This window comes from Xyrauchen texanus, chromosome 4, assembly GCF_025860055.1.
Source record: "Xyrauchen texanus isolate HMW12.3.18 chromosome 4, RBS_HiC_50CHRs, whole genome shotgun sequence".
Lineage (NCBI taxonomy): Eukaryota > Metazoa > Chordata > Actinopteri > Cypriniformes > Catostomidae > Xyrauchen > Xyrauchen texanus.
The window spans coordinates 30,433,012-30,454,562 of NC_068279.1; the positions used below are offsets into that span (position 1 = coordinate 30,433,012).

Here is a 21,551-nt window from a genome sequence, read left to right on the forward strand (position 1 = left end):
CCTGGGAGGAGGCCACAGGACTGGAACTGGGTCAGGGGGCCTGGGAAGAGGCCACAGGACAGGGACCGGGTCAGGAGGCCTGGGAGGTGGCCACAGAACTGGAACAGGGTCAGGAGGCCTGGGAGGAGGCCACAGGATGGGAACAGGGTCAGGGGGCCTGGGCAGAGGCCACAGGACAGGGACCGGGTCAGGAGGCCTGGGAGGAGGCCACAGGTCAGAAACAGGGTCTGGGGCCCTGGGAGAAGGCCACCGGACAGGGACAGGTTCAGGAGGCCTAGCCGAGGGAGGTAGCGCCGTAGGAGGCTCTAGAGGCGGAGCCGTAGGAGGCTCGAGAGGCTTGAGAGGCGGAGCCCTGGAAGACTCGAGTGACTTGTGGGGCGGAGCCCTGGGAGGCTCATGAGGCTCGAGAAGTGGAGCCCTAGAGGGCTCGGGAGGCGGAGCCGTAGGGGGCTCTGGAGGTGGAGCCATAGAAGGCGCTGGAGGAGGAGCCGTAGGAGGCATGAGAGGCGGAGCCCTAGAAAGCTCTGGAGTCTCTGGGAGCAGAGCCATAGGAGGCTCGTGAGGCGGAGCCCTAGAAAGCTCAGGAGTCTCTGGGAGCAGAGCCGTAGGAGGCTCGGGAGGTGGAGCCGTAGGGGGCTCGGGAGGTGGAGCCATAGGAGGCTCTGGAGGTGGAGCCGTAGGAGGCTCTGGAGGTGGAGCCATAGGAGGCTCTGGAGGAGCCATAGGAGGCTCGAGAGGCAGAGCCCTAGAAAGCTCTGGAGTCTCTGGGAGCAGAGCAATAGGAGGCTCGGGGAGAAGGGCCGTGGAAGACTCGAGAGGATCTGGAGGCGGAGCCCTGGAAGGCTCGATAGGCTTGAGGGGCGGAGCCCTAGAAGGCTCGAGGGGCGGAGCCCTGGGAAGCTCGGGAGGAGTTCTAGAAGACTCGGTAGGTAGAGCTCTAGAGAGCTCGGAAGGCAGAGCTCTAGAAAGCTCGGGAGGCAGAGCTCTGGAAAGCTCGGGAGGCAGAGCTCTGGAAAGCTCGGGAGGCAGAGCTCTGGAAAGCTCGGGAGGCTCGGAAGGCGGAGCTCTGTAAAGCTCGGGAGGCAGAGCTCTGTAAAGCTCGGGAGGCGGAGCTCTGGAAAGCTCGGGAGGCTCGGAAGGCGGAGCTCTGGAAAGATCGGGAGGCGGAGCTCTGGAAAGCTCGGAAGGCGGAGCTCTGGTAAGCTTGGGAGGCGGAGCTATGGAAGGCTCTAGAAGGCTCGAGGGGCGGAGCCCTGGGAAGCTCGGGAGGAGCTCTGGGAGGCTCGGAAGGCGGAGCTCTGGAAAGCTCGGGAGGCTCGGAAGGCGGAGCTCTGGAAAGCTCGGGAGGCGGAGCTCTGGAAAGCAGAGCTCTGGAAAGCTCGGGAGGCGGAGCTCTGGAAGCTTCGAGGCGGAGCTCTGGAAGCTCGAGGCGGAGCTCTGGAAGCTCGGATGGCGCTTGTTCTGGGGCAGTCATGGCTAATGAGCTGGCTCTTGGGCGGTCATGGCTACTGGCTCTGGCTCTTGGGCCAGTCATGGCTACTGGCTCTGGCTCTAGGGCGGTCATGGCTACTGGCTCTGGCTCTAGGGCGGTCATGGCTACTGGCGCTGGCTCAGGGGCGGTCGAGGCTACAGGCGCTGGCTCAGGGACGGTCGAGGCTACAGGCGCTGGCTCAGGGACGGTCGAGGCTACAGGCGCTGGCTCAGGGATGGTCGAGGCTACAGGCGCTGGCTCACTGACGCCGGAAGCTACAGGCGCTGGCTCACTGACATCGGAGGCTACTGGCGCTGGCTCGCTGACGTCTGAGGCTACTGGCTCGCTGACCGTGGCAGGCGTGGGCTCTGGCTCGCTGGCCGTGGTTGGCGCGGGCTCTGGCTCGCTGGCCGTGGCAGGCGTGGGCTCTGGCTAGCTGGCCGTGGCAGGCGTGGGCTCTGGCTAGCTGGCCGTGGCAGGCGTGGGCTCTGGCTCGCTGACCGTGGCAGGCGGAGACTGGGGAGAAGAAGCCTTTCCTCTTCTCCTCCTCCGCCGGGCGGACGAAGCTGGCAACGCTGGCTCGTTGGCCGTGGCAGGCGTGAAGGGACGAACCATGGGTGAATGGAGGGTTACCACTGTGGGAGGAGTGGCAGGGTTCTCCTCGATGACGCCCACAGTAAACGGTGAACCGCAGGCCGGCAGAGTCTCCTCCACGAACGTGTGGAGCGTCCAGCCGCGCGTTGCCTGTGGCAACCGCTCCTTGAGCGCACTGTTCAGGCTCGCCCGGAAAAACCCCACCAGGTCGGAGTCAGGGAATTCGGTGGCACTCGCAATCGCGAGGAAATCGCGGATGTGGTCCTCCACCAGACGATTTCCCTGACTAAGGCTGAGCAGCTGACTGCTCGCTTTTCGAACCGCTGGATCCATGTTTGGTCTTTCATTATAATAATAATAATAATAATAAAACCTTTATTTAACCAGGTAAGCACATTGAGAACACTTTCTCATTTACAATGGCGACCTGGCCAAAAAAGCGTCGAGGTACAAAAACATAAGTTACACATATAATTACAAGTCAAAGTAGTACTCAATAAACATAGATGATTAATATACTGATCCGTAAATCATGTACACAGATCAGGTTAGCATGTACAGTGGTCCGACAATAAATTTGCTAACAATAATTTAAAAGTGATTAACGGGACAATGGATTCAAGCTTCAAAGATTTTTGAAGTGTATTCCAATCATTAGCAGCAGAGAACTGGAAGGAGAGCGTCCAAAAGAAGTACTGAGCTTTAGTAGCCACCAAGGTGACATACCTGCTTGAGCGAAGGTTAATAGAGGGATTGTTCTGGAAATTAATGATCTTAGATAGGGTGGGGTGTTACACAATAAGCATTTATAAATAAAAAGATACCAATGTTTTTGGCGCTGGGTATGTAATGAAGGCCATCCGATTAAACTGTAAAGGTTGCAATGGTGAGTGTTATATGGAGCATTGGTGACAAAACGGATGACACTATGATATACAACATCCAATTTCCTAAGGAGAGAATTTGAAGCGATTCTGTAAATAACATCACCAAAATCAATAATTGGAAGGATAGTCATTTTCACAAGGGAGAGTTTGGCTGGGAAAGTGAAGGAGGCTTTATTATGAAATAAGAAGCCAATCCTAGATTTGATTTTAGTTTGAAGCTGATTGATGTGGGTCTGGAAAGAGAGTGAAGAGTCTAACCATACCCCTAGGTATTTATAGGTATCTACCTGCTCTATTGCAAACCCATCTAGTGTCATGATACTTTTTGAGCAGTCAAATACAGTGTGAGATCGATTAAAAAACATAAATTTCGTTTTGCTAGAATTTAAAAGCAGTTGAAGGGAACGGAAAGAGTATTGTATATTATTAAAGCTTTCTTGGAGGTTTTTTAACACAGTGTCCAACACCGGGCCAGCCGTATAAAGGATCGTATCATCTGCATAGAGGTGAATCATTGAGTCTCCTGCAGCAAGAGCAACATCATTGATATATACAGAAAATAGAGTCGGCCCGAGGATTGAACCCTGAGGCACCCCCATGGAGACTGTCAGGGGACTGGAGAGAAGTCCCTCTGACTTAACACATTGAAACCTGTCAGAAAAATAATTTGTGAACCAAGCAAGACAATCCTTTGAGAAACCTAGGTTTTTCAATCTACCAATTAGAATGTTGTGATTGACGGAATCAAAGGCCTTGGCCAGGTCGTTCTGTTACGAATGGGCAGCGAAGGCAGACGAGGAGATGCGGATCCAAATGCAGTTCAATTTTATTAACCAAACAAACAAGGCAGGTACAAGGAAAACTCGGGAACAAAGGAAAAACCCTCAATGGGGAAATAAACACAAGACTGAGGAAACAGGTAGGGAACACATACCGGGCTAACAACATTCAACGAAAGACAAGGACTGAACCAAAAACCAGGATATAAATACACAAGGACAGGATGATTACAAATGATACACAGGTGAGAACAATGAACAAAATGGCAGTGATGATGACAGGTGGATACTGGGAAGTGTAGTTCTTTTAAACAATAGACTAGTGAGACAGTGGAGCTAAACAAGGGACAAACGTGAAAACTACGGAAAACAAAAGGGACAAAAATGGAAACCAAAGGGGCAAAGGTAAAACAAGACAAGGTAACCCTAACACTACCGAAGTTCAATTCCAATACTCAAGAACGCAAGTACTGAGAATCCATAAAATTACCCTGTGTTCTTGACCAGGCCGAATATCGAGTATGCATCGGATGGAGCTAGAACCCATGTGATGTCGCAGAAGTCATAGCGGCACTATGATGGCACTATGGTGGCAGTTGAAGGACATTTATTGTTGGATTTTCCCACCAGAGTTTCCCACTATAAGCTTGCGAAAGTCTGGTGGCTCATGAGAGTCATCATACTCCTTCAACATTTGTTGATTTGCTGGGAATCGTTTTAATAAAGTAATAAATGCATGGAGGAAATTAGTAAATGGTCTGCACTTATATAGTGCCTTTTTAACCTTAGCGGTATTCAAAGTGCTTTACACTGCATCATTCGCCCATTCATACACACATTCACACACCAATGATGGCAGAGCTGCCATGCAAGGCGCTAGTCTGCCATTGGGAGCAACTTGGAGCTCAGTGTCTTACCCAAGGACATTTCGGCATGTGAGTCGTGAGAGCCGGGAATCGAACCACCAACCCTGCAATTAGTGGGCAACCCGCTCCACCACCCGAGGCCCCTTGTGTTAACAGACTTTGTTTTTCTTTCAATGTGTCACTAGTCCTCCAAACCTCACAGGTGTGATGATAATAATGCTGTCACTAGTGTGTGATAATGGCAGTAATTCTCTCACTGGCTACAAATGTGCTGGGACGGTCAATTGCACAACAGGAATATCGCAGCACATCTCAAAGCACGCAATAGATGCATTCTACATCCTCCTGTCCTTCCAAGTTCATTCTTCCAAAGTAGCTTGGCAAGATTGGTCTTCCTAAGAACAAAAGTCCATTCTTTACATTTGTAGCATTGAGAAACACCCATAAGTGTTTTTCAGGCCATGAATTAAACACAAACAGTAATGTATTATCATCTCAATTTGGAGAAAGTGCTCGGCGCTGTTCTTTTATGCTGTTCAATTCTGAACTTTGTTCCATTGGCCAGCTTTACAAGAACATGAGACACTGAATCCGGCATTTATTCAATTATGTAAGCACAAGCACACAAGTAACATATAATAACTTTTCTTTGACCCAGTTGAACAGAAACAGTCTGAGGTACAAAATATTTTCCCATGGAGCAAGGAGGTCAAAAATAAATAAACAAACAAGCAAACAGAAGTTTTTTTTTTCAAAAGTCGAAAAGTGTCCCATAAATAGGAAGATTCAGAAGATTGGAACTTTCCCCACAGCCCAGTCAGTGTAATGCACTGCTTGAAATATCCTCAGTTGAGTGGGACAAACTTCACCTCAGTATTCCTGCACTATAGCAGCCTTTAATTACAGAGCGCATAGCACACTACAGGCCCTGTGTTGACTCTCCAGCGATTCCATGGGGTACAGCTCCAGCCAGCAATATTTCTAAAATCTGGATTTTCCCACTGGGGCAACACATGGCACACTTACAGCGTGGGTTGCACCGCATTTAAAGCACCTGGAGGTCTATGTAAAAGCATAGTGTGAACGTGCACATGGAAATAATATCACTGTGCAAACTCGTGCTATATCTCTACTGAGTATAAGGGTTTAGTGTTTTGCTTTCTGTCCAGCTTTGGCAGTATGGCACAGAATGCAAAACAAGCAGGGCTATAATGACATATCTCTGGCTAAGTAAATTCACTTGCGAGTGTCCCTGAGGACCACTCAGCAGGCTTGCAACGAGCCAGTTTGTGGTTTTGTGCTCACTTCATTCACTGTCAAAACATTGCAACACTGTACGCCATCTTCATTTACGTGTGTTATCTTCTGACATTTAGCCTCAGTGTGGAGATGTGTCAAAAAAGATTCTTAAATATGTTTAGCATGGATGTAAAAGATGTGAAACAAAAGTGCAATACACAAATTTACTATCAGAGAAATTCAAGACAAAAACAGAGGGTATGTGACCATTCTCTTGATGTCACCATCTGCAATCAAAATAATGTGAATGTGAATGTTTATGAACATCACAGGCAAAATTGTGTATACTGGACAAAATGCAAACAATCATTTCTTATAAACAATTTCATGCATTACGCAGTTTCTCTGTCTGATCTGCTAAAACTAATGGAAAATTCTTTCATGAAGGCTTGTGCTGGTTGGCTCAGCCCCAATTTGAATTTACAAAGGGTTTTACATGGACTTGCACCATCTAATCTTGCTCAACCTATAATCTCTACTTTTGTAGTTAATATAAAGCATTAAATATAGCCACTGCATTGTCTGTGAATTAAAGGAAGTTCAACCAGAAATTTTTCTCATCATTTACTCGCCCTCATGCCATCCCAGATGTGTGACTTTCTTTCTTCAGAAGAACACAACTTATCATTTTTAGAAGAAAATTTCAGCTCTGTAGTTCCATACTATGCAAGTGAACGGGTGCCAAGATTTTGATGCTCCAAAAAACACATAAAGGGAGCATAAAAGTAATCAATAAGACTCCAGTGGTTTAATCCATATTTTCAGAAATGATATGATAGTTGCGTGTGAGAAACAGATCAATTACGATTAACGCCACCTAGGTGGCGATATTCATGAAGAATGTGAATCAACAATAACACAAAAAGAAGAATTTTAAAGTTGATGTGGAGATTGACTGAGCAGGGAGGATAATTTATAGTAAAAAAATATTTAAATATAGATCTGTTTCTCCCACACCTATCATATCACTTCTGAAGACAAGGATTTAATCATGGATTACTTTTATGCTGACATATTTGATTTTTGGAGCTTCAAACTATTGGCACCAATCCACTTGCATTGTATGGACCAAAAGAGCAGAGAAATACTTCTATAAAAATCTTAATTTGAGTTCAGCAGTTGAAAGAAAGTCATTCACATCTAGGATGGCAAGAGGGTGAGTAAAAAATGAGAGAATTTTCCTTTTTGGATGAATTACTCTTTTAAGGCATCTTAACACATCTTTCTATTGTGTTGTCCTTGCAGGTTACATGCAATTGGAATTGTAACCCCCTTAGAAGTCCAAATGGAAAATGTCTAGGTTAAGTATGTAACCTCCGTTTCCTGATGGAGGGAACGAGACATTGTGTCAAAGCAGCAACACTAGGGGTCTCTCTTGAGCGCCGAATATGCCTCTGATCTATGAAAAAAGGCCAATGAGAATTAGGCAGACAGTATTTGCATACCCTGCCCCTATACCCACATACGGGTATAAAAGCGGGGGAAATAAAAGCGGGGCTCAGCGACGTGGCCGGGAGGACACAACATGTCATTCCCTTCATCAAGGAACGGAGGTTACATACGTAACCTAGACGTTCCCTGTCTGTCGCTCACTTCGACGTTGTGTCGAAGAAGCAACACTAGTGGTCCAATTTAAATCACTTCAGGGCGTAAAGTTGCCTGGTAGAGGATGCTCTGGCTTGGCTGATCGTGTCTATGACGGCAGGGGGCCAGACGTGGAGGTTCCAGAGGTCTGGGTACGGGTGCCAGAGCGTGCCCCATCACTGAGAAAGAAGGTCTTTCCTAAGGGGAATTCGCCAGGGAGGGGCTGTCGCAAGGAGTACGAGGTCCGAGAACCAGGCCTGGGTGGGCCAGTAGGGAGCCACTAGGGTGACTTTTTCCTCATCCTCCCTGCACTTGCTCAGCACCTGTGCAAGAAGACTCACTGGGGGAAATGCGTACTTGCGCAGCCCAGAGGGTCAGCTATGTGCCAGCGCGTCTGCTCCGAGGGGAGCCGCTGTTCAGGCATACCAGAGCGGGCAGTGGGAGGTCTCTTGGGAGGCAAACAGGTCTATCTGGGCCTTGCCGAATCGTTCCCAAATCAGCTGGACCGACTGGAGGTGAAGCCTCCACTCCCCAACGGGCTGTCGTTGTCATGATAGCGCGTCCGCTACCACATTGAGGTTGCCTTGAGTCGCTGCTGGCTCCAAAGGAGGAGACGATGGGTGAGTCGCGACATGTGTTGGGAGCGTACGTCGCCTTGGCAATTTATATACGCTAGAGTGATGGTGCTGTCTGACCTGACTAGGACATGTTTGTCTCAAACTAATGGGAGAAACTTCTGCAGGGCAAAGAAAACAGTCAGCAACTCTAAGTAATTGATGTGCCAGCGCAGCGGGGCCCCTTTCCAAAGTGGGGGTGACTATCACACGGTGCGTGCCGCGGCGCCATGCTCGTCTCGGGACTCGAGTCTGAAACCAGTCTCATATGCATCAACCACAGCGGCGTGGAGGACACCATGTGCCCCAGGAGCCTCTGGAAACATTTTAATGGGACAGTTGTGCCTGGCCTGAAGGTGGCGGGGCATTCCAGCACTGACGCTCGTTGGTGAGACGTGCTAACATTGAGACTGAGTGTAACTCCATGCTGAGAAAAGAGATGCTCTGAACCGGGGCGAGCTTGCTCTTTTCCCAGTTGACCTGAAGCCCCAAACGGCTGAGGTGCCTGAGCACCTGGTCTCTGTGAGTGCATAGTAACTCTCGGGAGTGGGCCAGAATAAACCAGTCTTCAAGGTAATTGAGTATGCGGATGCCGGCTTCCCGGAGCTGGGCAAGGGCTGCCTCTGCGACTTTCGTGAAGACGCGAGGGGACAGAGACATGCTGAAGGGGAGGAATCAGCGTCAGACGCAGCGCTCTCCGATGCAGCGGCGAGCTCATCCACCTGGAGCTCTAGAGGATAGGCAAGCTGGCTGTAAGGCGAGCTGCTGTTGCCTTGAGCATGGACGGGAGTCAACGAGTGTGCCGGGGGGCGGGTGGTCCTGAGGGGGCGTACCCGGCGGAGCTGCACCCGCTGCCGTCCCCAGATCGCCTCCATCACCAGCCGCATCGTCCTCAATCCCATGGGACGGAGGAGCAATGCGGGGGGGGGGGGATTGGGGCGTCTGGAGTGGCGTGCTTTCTATTCAAAGCGAGCCGCGACCGCAACGTTGCCATGGTCATGCTCTTGCAGTGAGAACATGAACCATCCACAAACTCTGCCTCGGTGTGATCGCAACCCAGACACACGAGACAACGCCTGTGGCTGTCTGAAGCGGAGGGCACTCTACCACATCCAGAAACAACACAGGGGCGGAAAGGCATCTTTATAAAGACGCGTCCTGAAAAGGATGTTCAACGCCAGCTGTGTACTTGCTCTTTTAGAGGAAAATACTCTTTCAGAGAAAATCACTCTTTTAAATAAACTCTATTCGTTTGGCGCTGTTGAAGTGCCCAGGGGCAAACTGCACTGCCACGCAGAGAAGGAGAAGTGCCACTGAAGTGCGCCATAGTTCCAACAGCAGGCAAGCGTCAGAGGAACAGGAACGGGTGTGTAACTCGCAGCTGACTGCATACATGACCATCGGCTCCGAAGAAAGTTTCTGAATGAACTCGACGTATTTCCCCGCTTTTATACCTGTATGTCTGGGGGCGGGGTATGCAAATACTGTCTGCCTAGTTCTCATTGGCCTTTTTTCATAGATCAGAGCCATATTCGGCGCTCAAGAGAGACCCCTAGTGTCGCTTCTTCGACACAACGTTGAAGTGATTGACAGAAGGGGAACTATTGAATGTTGCAGTGATATGCATTTTTGAAGTTTAAATGACATGCAAATAAACTTACCCAAGATACCCAGATACATCTGCAACTTCACCCTCTGTACTGTATCAATACTCGCTATTACAGTACTTCCACCACCTTTCACAAGCCCCTGAAAACATAACAATGAGGTGCCTACATGCCTGGAATACTAATTCTAATGTCAGCAATCTACCTCATGGAACAGGCTGTGCCATTTAGCGTTGAAAATATATGCAAATTTATACAGTGGCTATGTCTATAATTTTTGGTAATATACACACAAACTTTTATGACCATAGTGCCACAGCCAACTATCTGGTCACCTGTCCCAATCTGTAAAATTTCAGCAATGCTTCTTTTAGTTTGGATGCTAGTCTACTTTTGTAGATTGTAAAATTGTAAAAAATGACTATGTCATTAGCTCTCACATGTGTAGTTACACAATGCCAGAGATTGTCTTATAAAGGAGGAGATTTGCAGTTCTTCCATTGAAGAAAGCATAATGGTCAAATAAGTTTTACAACAGCAAATCACCATTTGCGAATACTGTACAAATGAATGGTTAGAGCCATGAAATGAATCCCACCTCTTGCAAATTTGTCTGTGTATTCTCTTCTAAAACTGGATTTTTTTCATAGTAAGCATATAAAGTTAACTTCAAAGGGATTATTTAATGAAAAACATGTTGAAGATTAGCAGACAAGCAGTCAATTCATTAAGTTATGAGCTGTTTCTACACACAAGCAGTTTATTCAGTGTACTGAAGCATCTCCTCCATTAACATTCATTAGAAAAACAGCCACTTGTCTTTTAGTGTTACAACGAACAGATGTAGAAAAGGAAGTGGCGTTTTATGGGTAAAAGAGCCTTTTAGATACAGACATCACCTATCAACTCGAGGTAATCTGAGGTAAAGAAGCACAATTTATGATACCAGTGTTGTCAGATCATAATCTTGACAAGCCATTTTGGAAATTTTGGCCTTTCCCCATTCAAATAGATAGGAGTACTTGAATAGAAATATAGCTGCCCGCAGCCTGCCCGAGAGCATTCCAAAGATGGTAAAATGAACTGATTTGCCTTGAAAGGGACTTTCATGCAAACTTCAGGGGAGGCCAAGATTATCAGTGAATAATGATTTACATTTCGGTCTGTTCCTCAAACTAACCAACTGAATGCCTTCAGAATACTTAAGTTCTATGAATTACTTTTATGACACTCATGGTCCTTCTTTTTAACTTGACAGCAATCAAACTTTTATTGTATGGCAAAAGCTGTATAAAGATTCTTCAAAACTCACTTCTGTATTCACAGAAAAAATAAAACATAAGGGGATCTAAATATAGAAAGAATTTTCATTTTCAGGTAAACTATTAATTTTCCACTGAAGTAAAATGATGCCTTGAGTGTTTGGGTGGTAGCCTAAAAATGCATCCCATCACTGAGATTCCATGTTCAAATCTCTGCATTGTCTGTGAAGGACAGATCTAAGGAAATATATGACTGTTTTTGTATGCTTTAAATGATTTGCATTCCATATTTTATCTCTTAATTGTTCTGATGATTTTAACATTGTAAGGACCTCTTAATACATCATTAGCTGTTGTGAACTGGTAGAAAAAGGGAAAGCATTATTAAAAAGCCTTGAGAGCTTTAACCCTAACAGTGTCAAAACAGCCCAAAGACACCTCCAACCCTTTTCAGTCTGCTATACAGACATTTTCAGAATTGGTGGAACATTCCTTAAATGACCAGAGTTCATGCAATCTGCTTTAGTTCAGGAGTACCCAAACTTTTTCTGTCAGGGCCAGGTCACTCTTATGTTTTTAAGGGGGGCCGTAGTGAGACTACATTATTTTTGTCACAGAGATTATTCTTCTAGTTTTGTTATATGGATTAATTTTACAATTACAATCCATTCAGAAAACATTATTTTAATATTGGCAACTTTGTAGTATGTATACATTTCTTAGCATCTTGCTTTAGGATGGGCCTATCTGAGGGTTGTCCCCCCTAAAATATCATTAAAATATGTGTATTGTAAATAATATAATGATATATTCTTAAAATAATTGTTTATGAAATAAAATAATACAAATGCAAACGGGGCAACAACAAAAAACCCTTTGGTGTCCCCTTCAAAAATTGCTCTTGAGAATTGTTATGTTTATTGTCCCCCCCAACATTTTGATAAAATTTTCGCCCCTGGATACAGGGGGCAAGGCCTTGTGCTGGGCCTCTGTATTAAGGGATATCTGTATATTTTCGAAAATCGTCAAAATCCTTGGTAAGAATGTGAGAAATGCACTGTTTATGAAACAGGATAAGTAAAGAGGTCAGTCAGACTTTCTGTAAAACAGTATTTGAGGCAGACAGATATGATGTTTGAAACCAGACTAAAACTTCACACAGTTAATAGTTTTGATAGCAGGCATATCTATTAGCACCATAATGTGTCTAACACCAAGAGTAGCAGTGAGCTTTAGAGAGGCTGTATCCTCAACTATTGACTGAGATTCAGCCAGGCAAACAGCACATGACTTTACTCGCCTTGAGAGAAGCTGTTAAAAAGTGCTCAAGGATGTCAAGAGAAGTACTAAAGCCTACAACTGCTCCCCAAAATTCCAACAGCTCTTGCTCTGTGTTGGCTGCCTGTCAAAATTCTGATAATTTTTCCACATGCTTTATAATGGAATGTAACTGACCTCTAGCTTATCTTTAAAAACCTGTAGCAATGTCTACTGTAGTGCAGCCAAGATGATTTGGACAGGAGTTAGGACAAATTTTCATTCCATTTATTTTCTCTATTGCTCTTCTGTGTTACACCTTTCCTGGCATCATGTTCTCCAGTAGGGTATATAGGTGTTCCCTTTCGGCTTTTATCATTTGGTGTCAAACACCATTTCCAGAGACACAAAATTTTATTTGGAGAGGCCTTCCATCAAATATACTAAACTGACTAGATAATATAAGACTTGAATGTGAACAAGCAAAGTGGGTCACAACTTACTACAGAAAGCGGAACAAAAAATCTGACAACAGAATTTTCAGAAATTTTTAAAAGCAAATATTCTCTACAATATATTGAAGTTTGACTGTTTCATAGAACAAACCATGTTTGTTTGTTCGTTTTTTGTTTGTTTTTTGAAAACACCAGCATGTTTGAAGAGTTTGCAATGACTGTTTACTTTTCCAAACCAAGTTTTAAACCTCTGCAGGATGTTCCGGACACTTTCAGAACCAAAAAGAGAATGTGTGACTGGATCTATATATATGATTACCAAGTATCAACGGTGACAAAAAGTATCAAACATAAATCAAATAATTTGCTCTTAAAGGTGTCTGATGGGTGCTGACAGCAAGTGCAAGGTCACATCACCAAGAATTTATTTACTCAGTATACATGGAAAAATAATCAAAGAAATTACTTGTTTCCAGACACAGGACCTGCTTGTGTTTTGTCCAAATAAAATTAACCTGATTTTGTAAAGTTAATGCTTAAAAGATAATTCTGCATTATTAGGCCTTCACCCATGTTCTATAAACATCATTCACTTGCAATGGTAAAATGTTCTCATGCGTTTTCTTGTTATCGTGACTATTTGGAAACATGCAACCTGATCTATTTCGTAGCTTATAAATGTGAATTACTACCACTTGTTGTGTTGTGGTCTTCACTGTAAAAAGTGGAAAACTGTAATTGAGCTATTTCCACCAGATCAAACCCTTAAAAATTAAGTTTTGTTGGTGTAACCCAATGCACTCAGGTTGGTTCACTTTACCTAAAAAGTTTAAACCAGATCATTTAGAAGTTACCACATGAAGCATATATATTATAATGTTTTTTTATTAATTTTTTTAATTGTTAAAATAGCTAGTCTAGGGAATGAAAAGCTCAGACTCAACAATGAAATGCCATCAATTCCACATGTGCAAGCCATCACCTAACCTCAGATTGTTCCCTATACTGTAAGAAGATGCATCTCCTAAATCACAACAAATGAGTAAATTAGTGTACCTTCACGCCCATAGACAGACTGTACGATCTCGTCGGCGTCTACCCTCTCTTCGTGAGAGTTGAACACAAAGACATCTGTAGCGATGTGGTTCTCTTCTAGGACGGTATAAACCCCCTCCGAGGTAAAGTAACAGTTTCTCTCATCTTTATCATCATCGTAAATCAAATGTGCCGTTCTCCAGCCGAAATGAACGAACATCGCCTGGAACGTCTCCGCCATTTTCAGGTAAGTTGGAGCTATCCGCGTGAGATGCGAGTACTCGCTGTTTTTATTGCTGAAGCCGGTGGCCAAAGCACCTGCTGAGATTAATGGGATGTTCCAGTGCGACGCCACTCTCGCCACCGACGCGGCCGCGTACTCGCACACCGGACCGAGGACCAGGTCGGGACGCTCGTCTCTCTGCATGTCCACCAGCGCGTACAGAGCATCCATCCCGCACGCCGAGTTCTCATAGTGCACAGTGAATGTCAGTCCCGCAAACGGCTCTTTTATGCCAAGGGTTTTTCTCGCGTAATCAATAGCTGGAAAAACTCTTGGGTATGAAAACAGGTATGTGTTATTGAGAGGCAACAGGACCAGCACGTTGATGTTCTCATTCAGTGTACTTGTGCTGCCAGGCATCATGAGTGATACCCAAATGCACAGGCAGAGTGACATAAAACATGACATTTTTTAAATGTTCTTAAATCAATGAACGCAGTAACTGTTGATCTTTTGCACTGAGTCCTAAGCTTTTTGAAAGTTATTTTGCTATCCCAAGATAAATGGTCATATAAATGAAGTCGTATCCTTAATTTCACTTAGTATGTCAGAATCCCACAATTTCTTTTAATGACTGAGTTGTGTCGTGTGTGCTCCAGCAAGTCTCTCCAAAGGCCCTCTTCCCCCTGTTTGAAGTCTTCTCTGGAGCTCTGTCTAAACTCTCCGGTTCCCTGTGTAATGACTCTTGTTAGGATGTGTGAAGTGTGCGGCTGGTCACTCACCACACACGCTGCGGTCTAGGAGGAATTTTGAAGCATCCCTTCATTACTATTCAAGCGTCATCTCTGCGCAGCCCGCCCCCTCCTTAAAGCTACAGTGTCCCTTATTCATTACAGCCTACAATTTCAGTCTGGAACGCAAGCGTGTTCAAAAGTTATATCGACTATTTAGATATTGTTCTAATTGGTCTGACTTTACATAACAGTGTTTAGTGCTTACGAGTAATTACGTGAGAACACTGAAACTGTAATTAAGACCTAACCATTTGTGGAGCTGCTTGTCCGTTAACTTTTTTTCTAATGCAATTATAGGCTACTGTAAGCAATATCACACGAGAAAAAGTGCTGCTGCGGCCTCATGCCGCAAGTAATGACAGCTGTGCTGATGATATACGGATTCCCCTGGAATCTACGCCCCTGCCAGTCACAAACATGTATAGAAAAAATATTGATATTAATATGAATTCATAAAAATAAAATAATCGAAATTGGCCAGTTAGTTCATACATTTTTTATTTGTCTGCAAAATAGATCCAAAAGCAGCCAAGCATCCCCCACATGCCCTCAAACTGCACTCAAATTCTGTTTTGAACTAGTGGTGTTTGGTTCGTAAATTAATCAGTGTTTTTGAAGGAATCTTTTAAGTAAACAAATCATTCTCATTCACTTGTTGCAGTGGTGAATGACTCTCTCTGATTAAATTATTCAATTTAAGCATCAAATACGCTCAGTTGTCGCCACCTACTGGAGTAAATATACAATCTCCAAAAATGTTCACTGAACAAATCTGTAAATAAAATATAAATTAACTATGAATTAAAACCCCCACTACTATTTGAAAAGCCACAAATACAGAGAAGTGGGGTGAAATAAATTAAAAAAAAGCAGATTCGAGGACCGGAACTAACTGTTGTTTGATGATGTAATAGTCTATGTGTAAAATGGACACTGTACTGTGATATCGCTTTGAATTCCTTTTCTATTGTTTTTATTCTTATTTAAGTTTTGATATATTTTTATGTTTAACTTTAATTCAAAAAAAATTACTGAACTATTGTTATATAATAATCAGTCCAAAGAAAAAAATAATAGCATACCCCTTTGATTAAAGCCAGAATCTACCCAATAAAATGGCCTAATTTTGCCTGTTTAAATGATTTGCAAACTGTAACTTAAACAGAAACATCAAATGTTAATATTGTTCTGTCAAATCATATTCTCTATTACATTGCTGGTATTATTACTTGATAGCTAACTGTTTTCTGTCCCGCATATCCATCTTTATGTGTTACAAATATTGAGCTTTACCCAATATTTCAAACATTATCAGAGCAACATCTAGTGGGAGATGCAAAACAACACATGATTGTCAAAACATTTATAATAAATGTCATATATGTATATATAGTATGGTTATGAATGCAACATCTTACATAAGCATATTTATATGAGGCATCAATTTAATGGTAAGACTCGAGAGTAAAAGCAAGCACACAGCAGAATAAAAAGGCATTACAGCAGGACAGATTTAGTGGCAGATTAAAAAAAGACTCAGCCAAACTCTACAGACGAAACATTTCTTATTCACGTCACTGTTAAATGGTGTGCTGAGTCTGTCAATGAGACTGTTCTGAATCCCAGCACTTTTGATTGCCCCCATAGGCATTACACACGTAGGCTGAATAAACAAAATGGATCTAAAGATAACAGTAACTAAATGACCTGTTCAGTGATATGCACTGAAGTATGTCCCTGTAATTATCTAATGGGCAAAGTACGACAGTCCTGGCAAACCCACTGTACTCCCGCATAAATATCAGACTCCCTGTTTTCTGAGATGCAGAATGCTGAGAGTGTCTTTTATTCTGTGATCTGGGTGTAGTTCTCGCCTGGGATTACTGTGGTAACTGGATCACAAAATTGTTCTCAAATGATCCCTAGGTATTAAAACGTTAATAATTATGTTTATGTTTTGAACCTCTTGTAAGTTAAGTTGTTATCCTAAAGTCATAGTTTTTAATATCACTTGAAAGTTTTGTGATTTATGTTTCTTGTTTTACTGTTTTAATTCTGGGAACAGATCAGCTGTTGTTTTGGGTTTTGCTAATTTCTCAATCTAATCGATGGGTTTATTACTCGTCAGTGGTTCCCAAAATGTGAGGTGCGCTCCCAGAGTTATATTCGGAGTTACAATCGGAGTATATACTGGCTCTTCCAAGCTTTATTATGGGAGTGAATGGTACCTTAGATTTTGAAGCCCAAAAAAGTGCATCCATCATAAAAGTAATCCATACAATTCCAGGGGGTTAATAAAGGCCTTTTGAAGCAAAGAGATTCGTTTTTGTTAGAAAAATATCCATATTTATAACTTTAAAAACTATAATCACTGGCTTCTGGGAACAGCCGTCCGTGCGTTCATGAGAGATTCAAGTTCCGGCATATGACGTAGGCATAGCATAAGCTCCGGTGAGAAGGGACGAACGTAAAAACGCAGAGGATAGAGGAAGCTAATGAACACGTGGACGGCCATTTCCGGAAGCCAGTGATTATAGTTTTGTATTACTATGGATATTTTTCTCACAAAAACGCATCGCTTCACTTCAGAAGGCCTTTATTAACCCCCTGGAGTCGTATGGATTACTTCTTTGAAGGATGAATTCACTTTTTTGGACTTCAAAATCTAAGAAACCATTCACTCCCATAATAAAGCTTGGAAGAGCCAGTATATACTCCGATTGTAACTCCGAATATAACTCTGGTTGCGTTTGGCTGAAAGAAGAATGTACACCTCTCTTTTTTATACACCTAGGATGGCTTAAGGGTGAGTAAATGATGGGATAATTTTCATTTTTGGGTGAACCAACCCTCTAATTACAAGACTTTTTACATTTATGTGCTTGGCAGACATTTTTATCCAAAGTGAATTACAGTGCGCTTATTACTGGGACAATCCTCCCCGAGCAATGTGAAGTTAAGTGCCTTGCTCAAGGACACAACTGTGGCTGTGGGGATCGAACCAGCAACCTTCTGATTACCAGTAACTACGCCATCAACACTCTATTTTTACAACTACACATCAACAACACCCTTACTAACATTTATTACAGTAATCTGTAACAGAATATTTCATTAAAACTGTGGAAGTTGTATTAAAATAGTGGTGTTAAATGTGTTAGGCTATTATTGTTAACAAATAAACAGTTTATTTTTTAAGAAAGACTAACCACTTAACTAACCACTGTAATGAGGAGCCATCCATGGTCTTTCTTGTGTTTATGGCATTACAAATGCAACTGTTATACAATTAAAGAACTAAAAGAAATGAAAGAACTGTGGTAAACAAAAGGGCATTTATAATGTAGAATAAAAATGTGTTCTGAGTAGGAAACAAACATCTCCTCTATCGATGCAAAGTTTCAGAATCTGTAAAGTAGTTTACTCATGAATATTATAACTAGCCCTATTTGACTTCCCACAGCACCTTGAAGTACAAAAACTCTGTTGAATTCAGAGGTTTCTAGATGCTCAGATGATGCTCAGATGGGGCATTTAAGATAGCACCACTCTGCTGGTCACTGTGCTCATGTAATTGTAGTCATCTGTTAGTGTGAGTGAGAGGGTGAGCTGTGTTCCGCATTAATCCTGATTTTGCTAGATTAATGTCTCCAGTTTGTGGCCTGCAAAGTCATGGTTTCCAACAACCAAAGGATGTCATTCGGAAATACCAGCTCATCTCTCGGTTCCTATAGATGTATAGGAACCTATAGAGTTAGTCTAACCTCTGAGTGGATAGGTTACTATTTACTCATGTTTACTAGTAATTTGTTAATGTTTTAAATAATTTAGCAATAACAGTTGCATCTGCGTCATCAAATTACCCAGTTGTTAAAATGTGTTTGCCCCTTTCCTTTTTCCTACATTAGTGCAAATTTTACTTGTGTACTTTGTTTCTAACAAGCCATTAGCAAGTTTATCTGATACCAATACTCACTGAAAAGTTGTTAAATTTACACTGATTTTGACTCTAAAATTACCTTAATTTGCCATCACAGACACTTGGAAATTTAATTATGCCATGATCAAATGTAATGTCTAAAGATATCATATATTGTCAATCTGGAAAGGCTTACAAATATACTTCTAGGTGTTTGGGACTTCAGCTTAGTGAGAACCATACTGTAGTTTCCAAAAGGAGAGCACTTTGAACAGTGGATCTGTCCAAGATCATGGTCAGAATAAAAATGTCTTGTCATAACCAAGAAAAACATATTTTTGTTAATTTGCCAGTAAGCACCTGATTAATCCCAAGCTTTAAAGGTACTACTGATGTGCTAATGGTTTGATGATGGAGACATCTACTGGTTGTCCCACTCAAAAGCATCCAGGCAAATGACAGTACTAAAATCTTTGTAATTTGCACCCAATATCCAACATGGTATTTTCCAGATGAAGATGGATTTTCAGATTAAATCAGTCTTTTTTAACTCTTGCTCATTCATTCACAATATGTACAGTAAGGATCAGATGAAGACTGAGCTAAAAAATACACTACACTTGTATTATAATGGTATGGACTATAAATAGTCTGCAAAAGGGCACATGATAAATGTTTAATACAGTTTAAAATAAAGTGCTACAGCAGTCATGAGTAATTGGTCATGAGGGGGATAATTAGCCTACAGGCACTCAAAAAGAGGGCAGAAGAAGATTACAGTTGCCAGTCTTTCTTTTAATCCAGAGATTTTTCATAAAAATGACATCAATACTGTCTAATTACAAGTGTGTACCAGACTACTGATTTATAGACATCTCTTTAAGCATAACAATGTGTTAGGTGCATATGACAGTCGTATTATTATTATAAAAGGTTATTGGATGTTGGCTTTTTTAGGAAACCTGTGGAGGAAAGCACCAACTGATCTGAGCAGCAATGTTTTAAAGCAATCATTTAAAGTGATTTAAAATAACATATCATATATGTTATAATATACAGTATAACCCATATCACACATAAGGATTATTATTATGCATAACAAAGAATATGATTATGTGTAAATCATAATGATCAGTCATGTGAGACATATTCACTGGTTGGTCAAAATGTGTTTGTTAATGTGATTCAGCAATACTTGTGCTGCATTCAAAAGATGGCACATGTTTCAGTCTATGGCGTTCTAATTAGAAAAGGCAAAATCCACAGTTATTTTTATATTGACCCTCCTGACAAGTTTTCTGAAATCAATATTCCTGATCTGTATTGATTTAACCATCTGCTGCCATTTCCTCAAATCTCTTCCAGCAGCTGACTAGAATATCTTGGTCAACATATTGATGTCCTTCATTTATCTTACAATCAATCATATTCTGGTGCTTTGCAAGGATTATTTGTTCAGAGATCACAAAATATGCTAAGAGGAGCTTTAACTCATGACAGAGAATGGGTACATGCATACACTGGAATATGTGTTGAAGAAAATTGTGTGAGAAGTGTATTGAATACACATTACAGTGGTCCAAAATAAGCAAAACTTACAAATATAAATTAATGTTATTATATTCAATAACAAAAGGTCAGTTCAAGTGGCATTTATTTTAAAGAAAGATGCAATGTACACTTTTCAAGCCAAAAGATTTACAATATACAATATAAAGCAAAACATACTGTTCAAAATGAAGATAAAAAAAAGTGTTGGCCATTTTCATATTGTCAAACATTATGGAACATGTCTATTAAAGTGATAAACATCTGCGGTGAACTGACTTCACACATCCACTAAAAAAGGCATTGGGACCAGCAGGTTGAATTTATTTATAAACATGGCTTGAAGAAAAGATAATTCTAAGAAAAAGTCTAGCATCATTATTTTGCAGATGCCTCATGATATTTTGTTATGTTGTGCAAATCATACATTTTCCTCTTGCACTTGATTTATTGTTGAGAGAAAAACTGACTTTAAACACACCCAGATAGCCTAATGTCCCTCAACAATTCCTGCAGTCCACTGCTGAATATTTCCTATTAGAATCAACCTGAAACTATCAAATCTCGTTCTATTGTTCTGATTGTTCCAAATTCAGCAGGATTCTATAAGCTGGTTTTAAAATATTGTGCTTATTTGCCGCCGCCCTCTACTCATGACGTGCCTTCCCTTTTCGAATGCGTGGAACGTTTTTGTTATTGTTCTTTTTTTTTTTTATTGCTCCTATACACTAATTTAATCATTATTTTTTTGAAGAAAAATATGGATCATCCTCTCGAAAAGCACTTAACATTAGGTTTGAATTTTTTTTTAACAAATTTGATTTTCACTAAAGCCAAGGTCAGGTTAAAATTTTAGATAAAGGAAAAATCAAAGGATGTGACCCATCAGAAAATGAAATGAGCAAATCTCTGAACTTGCATCACAGTTTTTGAGTAGAAGAATTCTGGTTTGCATTCAAATTATTTACAGGAGCTTTGCATCCATGGCTTAAATTCTAAGTGTAGACATCACTTTGTCGTAATGATGATTGTATTATAAGTGAGTCAAAGTCTCTGATGTCATTTTGTATTTTTGGTTTGTCTTGAATAACGTCAGTGTTCTTTTTCTGATCTATTAAGCCAGCCAATGTATTAGTGTTATTGAATTCACTCAGTTGCAATCTTAGAGCTGATGCAAGGCATAAATACTTTCATGCTTTCATTAGCTAAGTGTTTCTGAAGATGTGGGTACCATGCAAAATAATCTGACATTTCCAGTAAATTTTATGCTGAGTAATTTTATAGCATGCTGGTCAGATATTATAGCCGAACGGAACCATGAAAAATGTAATATAAGAAATCTATAGGCCTACATCAA

General features: G+C 42.1%; 1 protein-coding gene across 2 annotated transcripts in view; it reads right to left on the bottom strand.

Moving 5' to 3' along the window:
* The window catches only part of LOC127643292 (atrial natriuretic peptide receptor 3-like), a 45,469-nt gene extending 30,769 nt beyond the window's left edge, over window positions 1-14,700 (bottom strand). For both annotated transcript variants that reach the window (XM_052125971.1, XM_052125970.1), the window contains exon 1: window positions 13,732-14,700. In XM_052125971.1, the coding sequence (XP_051981931.1) occupies window positions 13,732-14,401 (670 nt within the window). In that variant the 5' untranslated portion in view covers window positions 14,402-14,700. The remainder of the gene's footprint in view (window positions 1-13,731) is intronic.
* Between the last annotated feature and the right edge of the window lie 6,851 nt (window positions 14,701-21,551).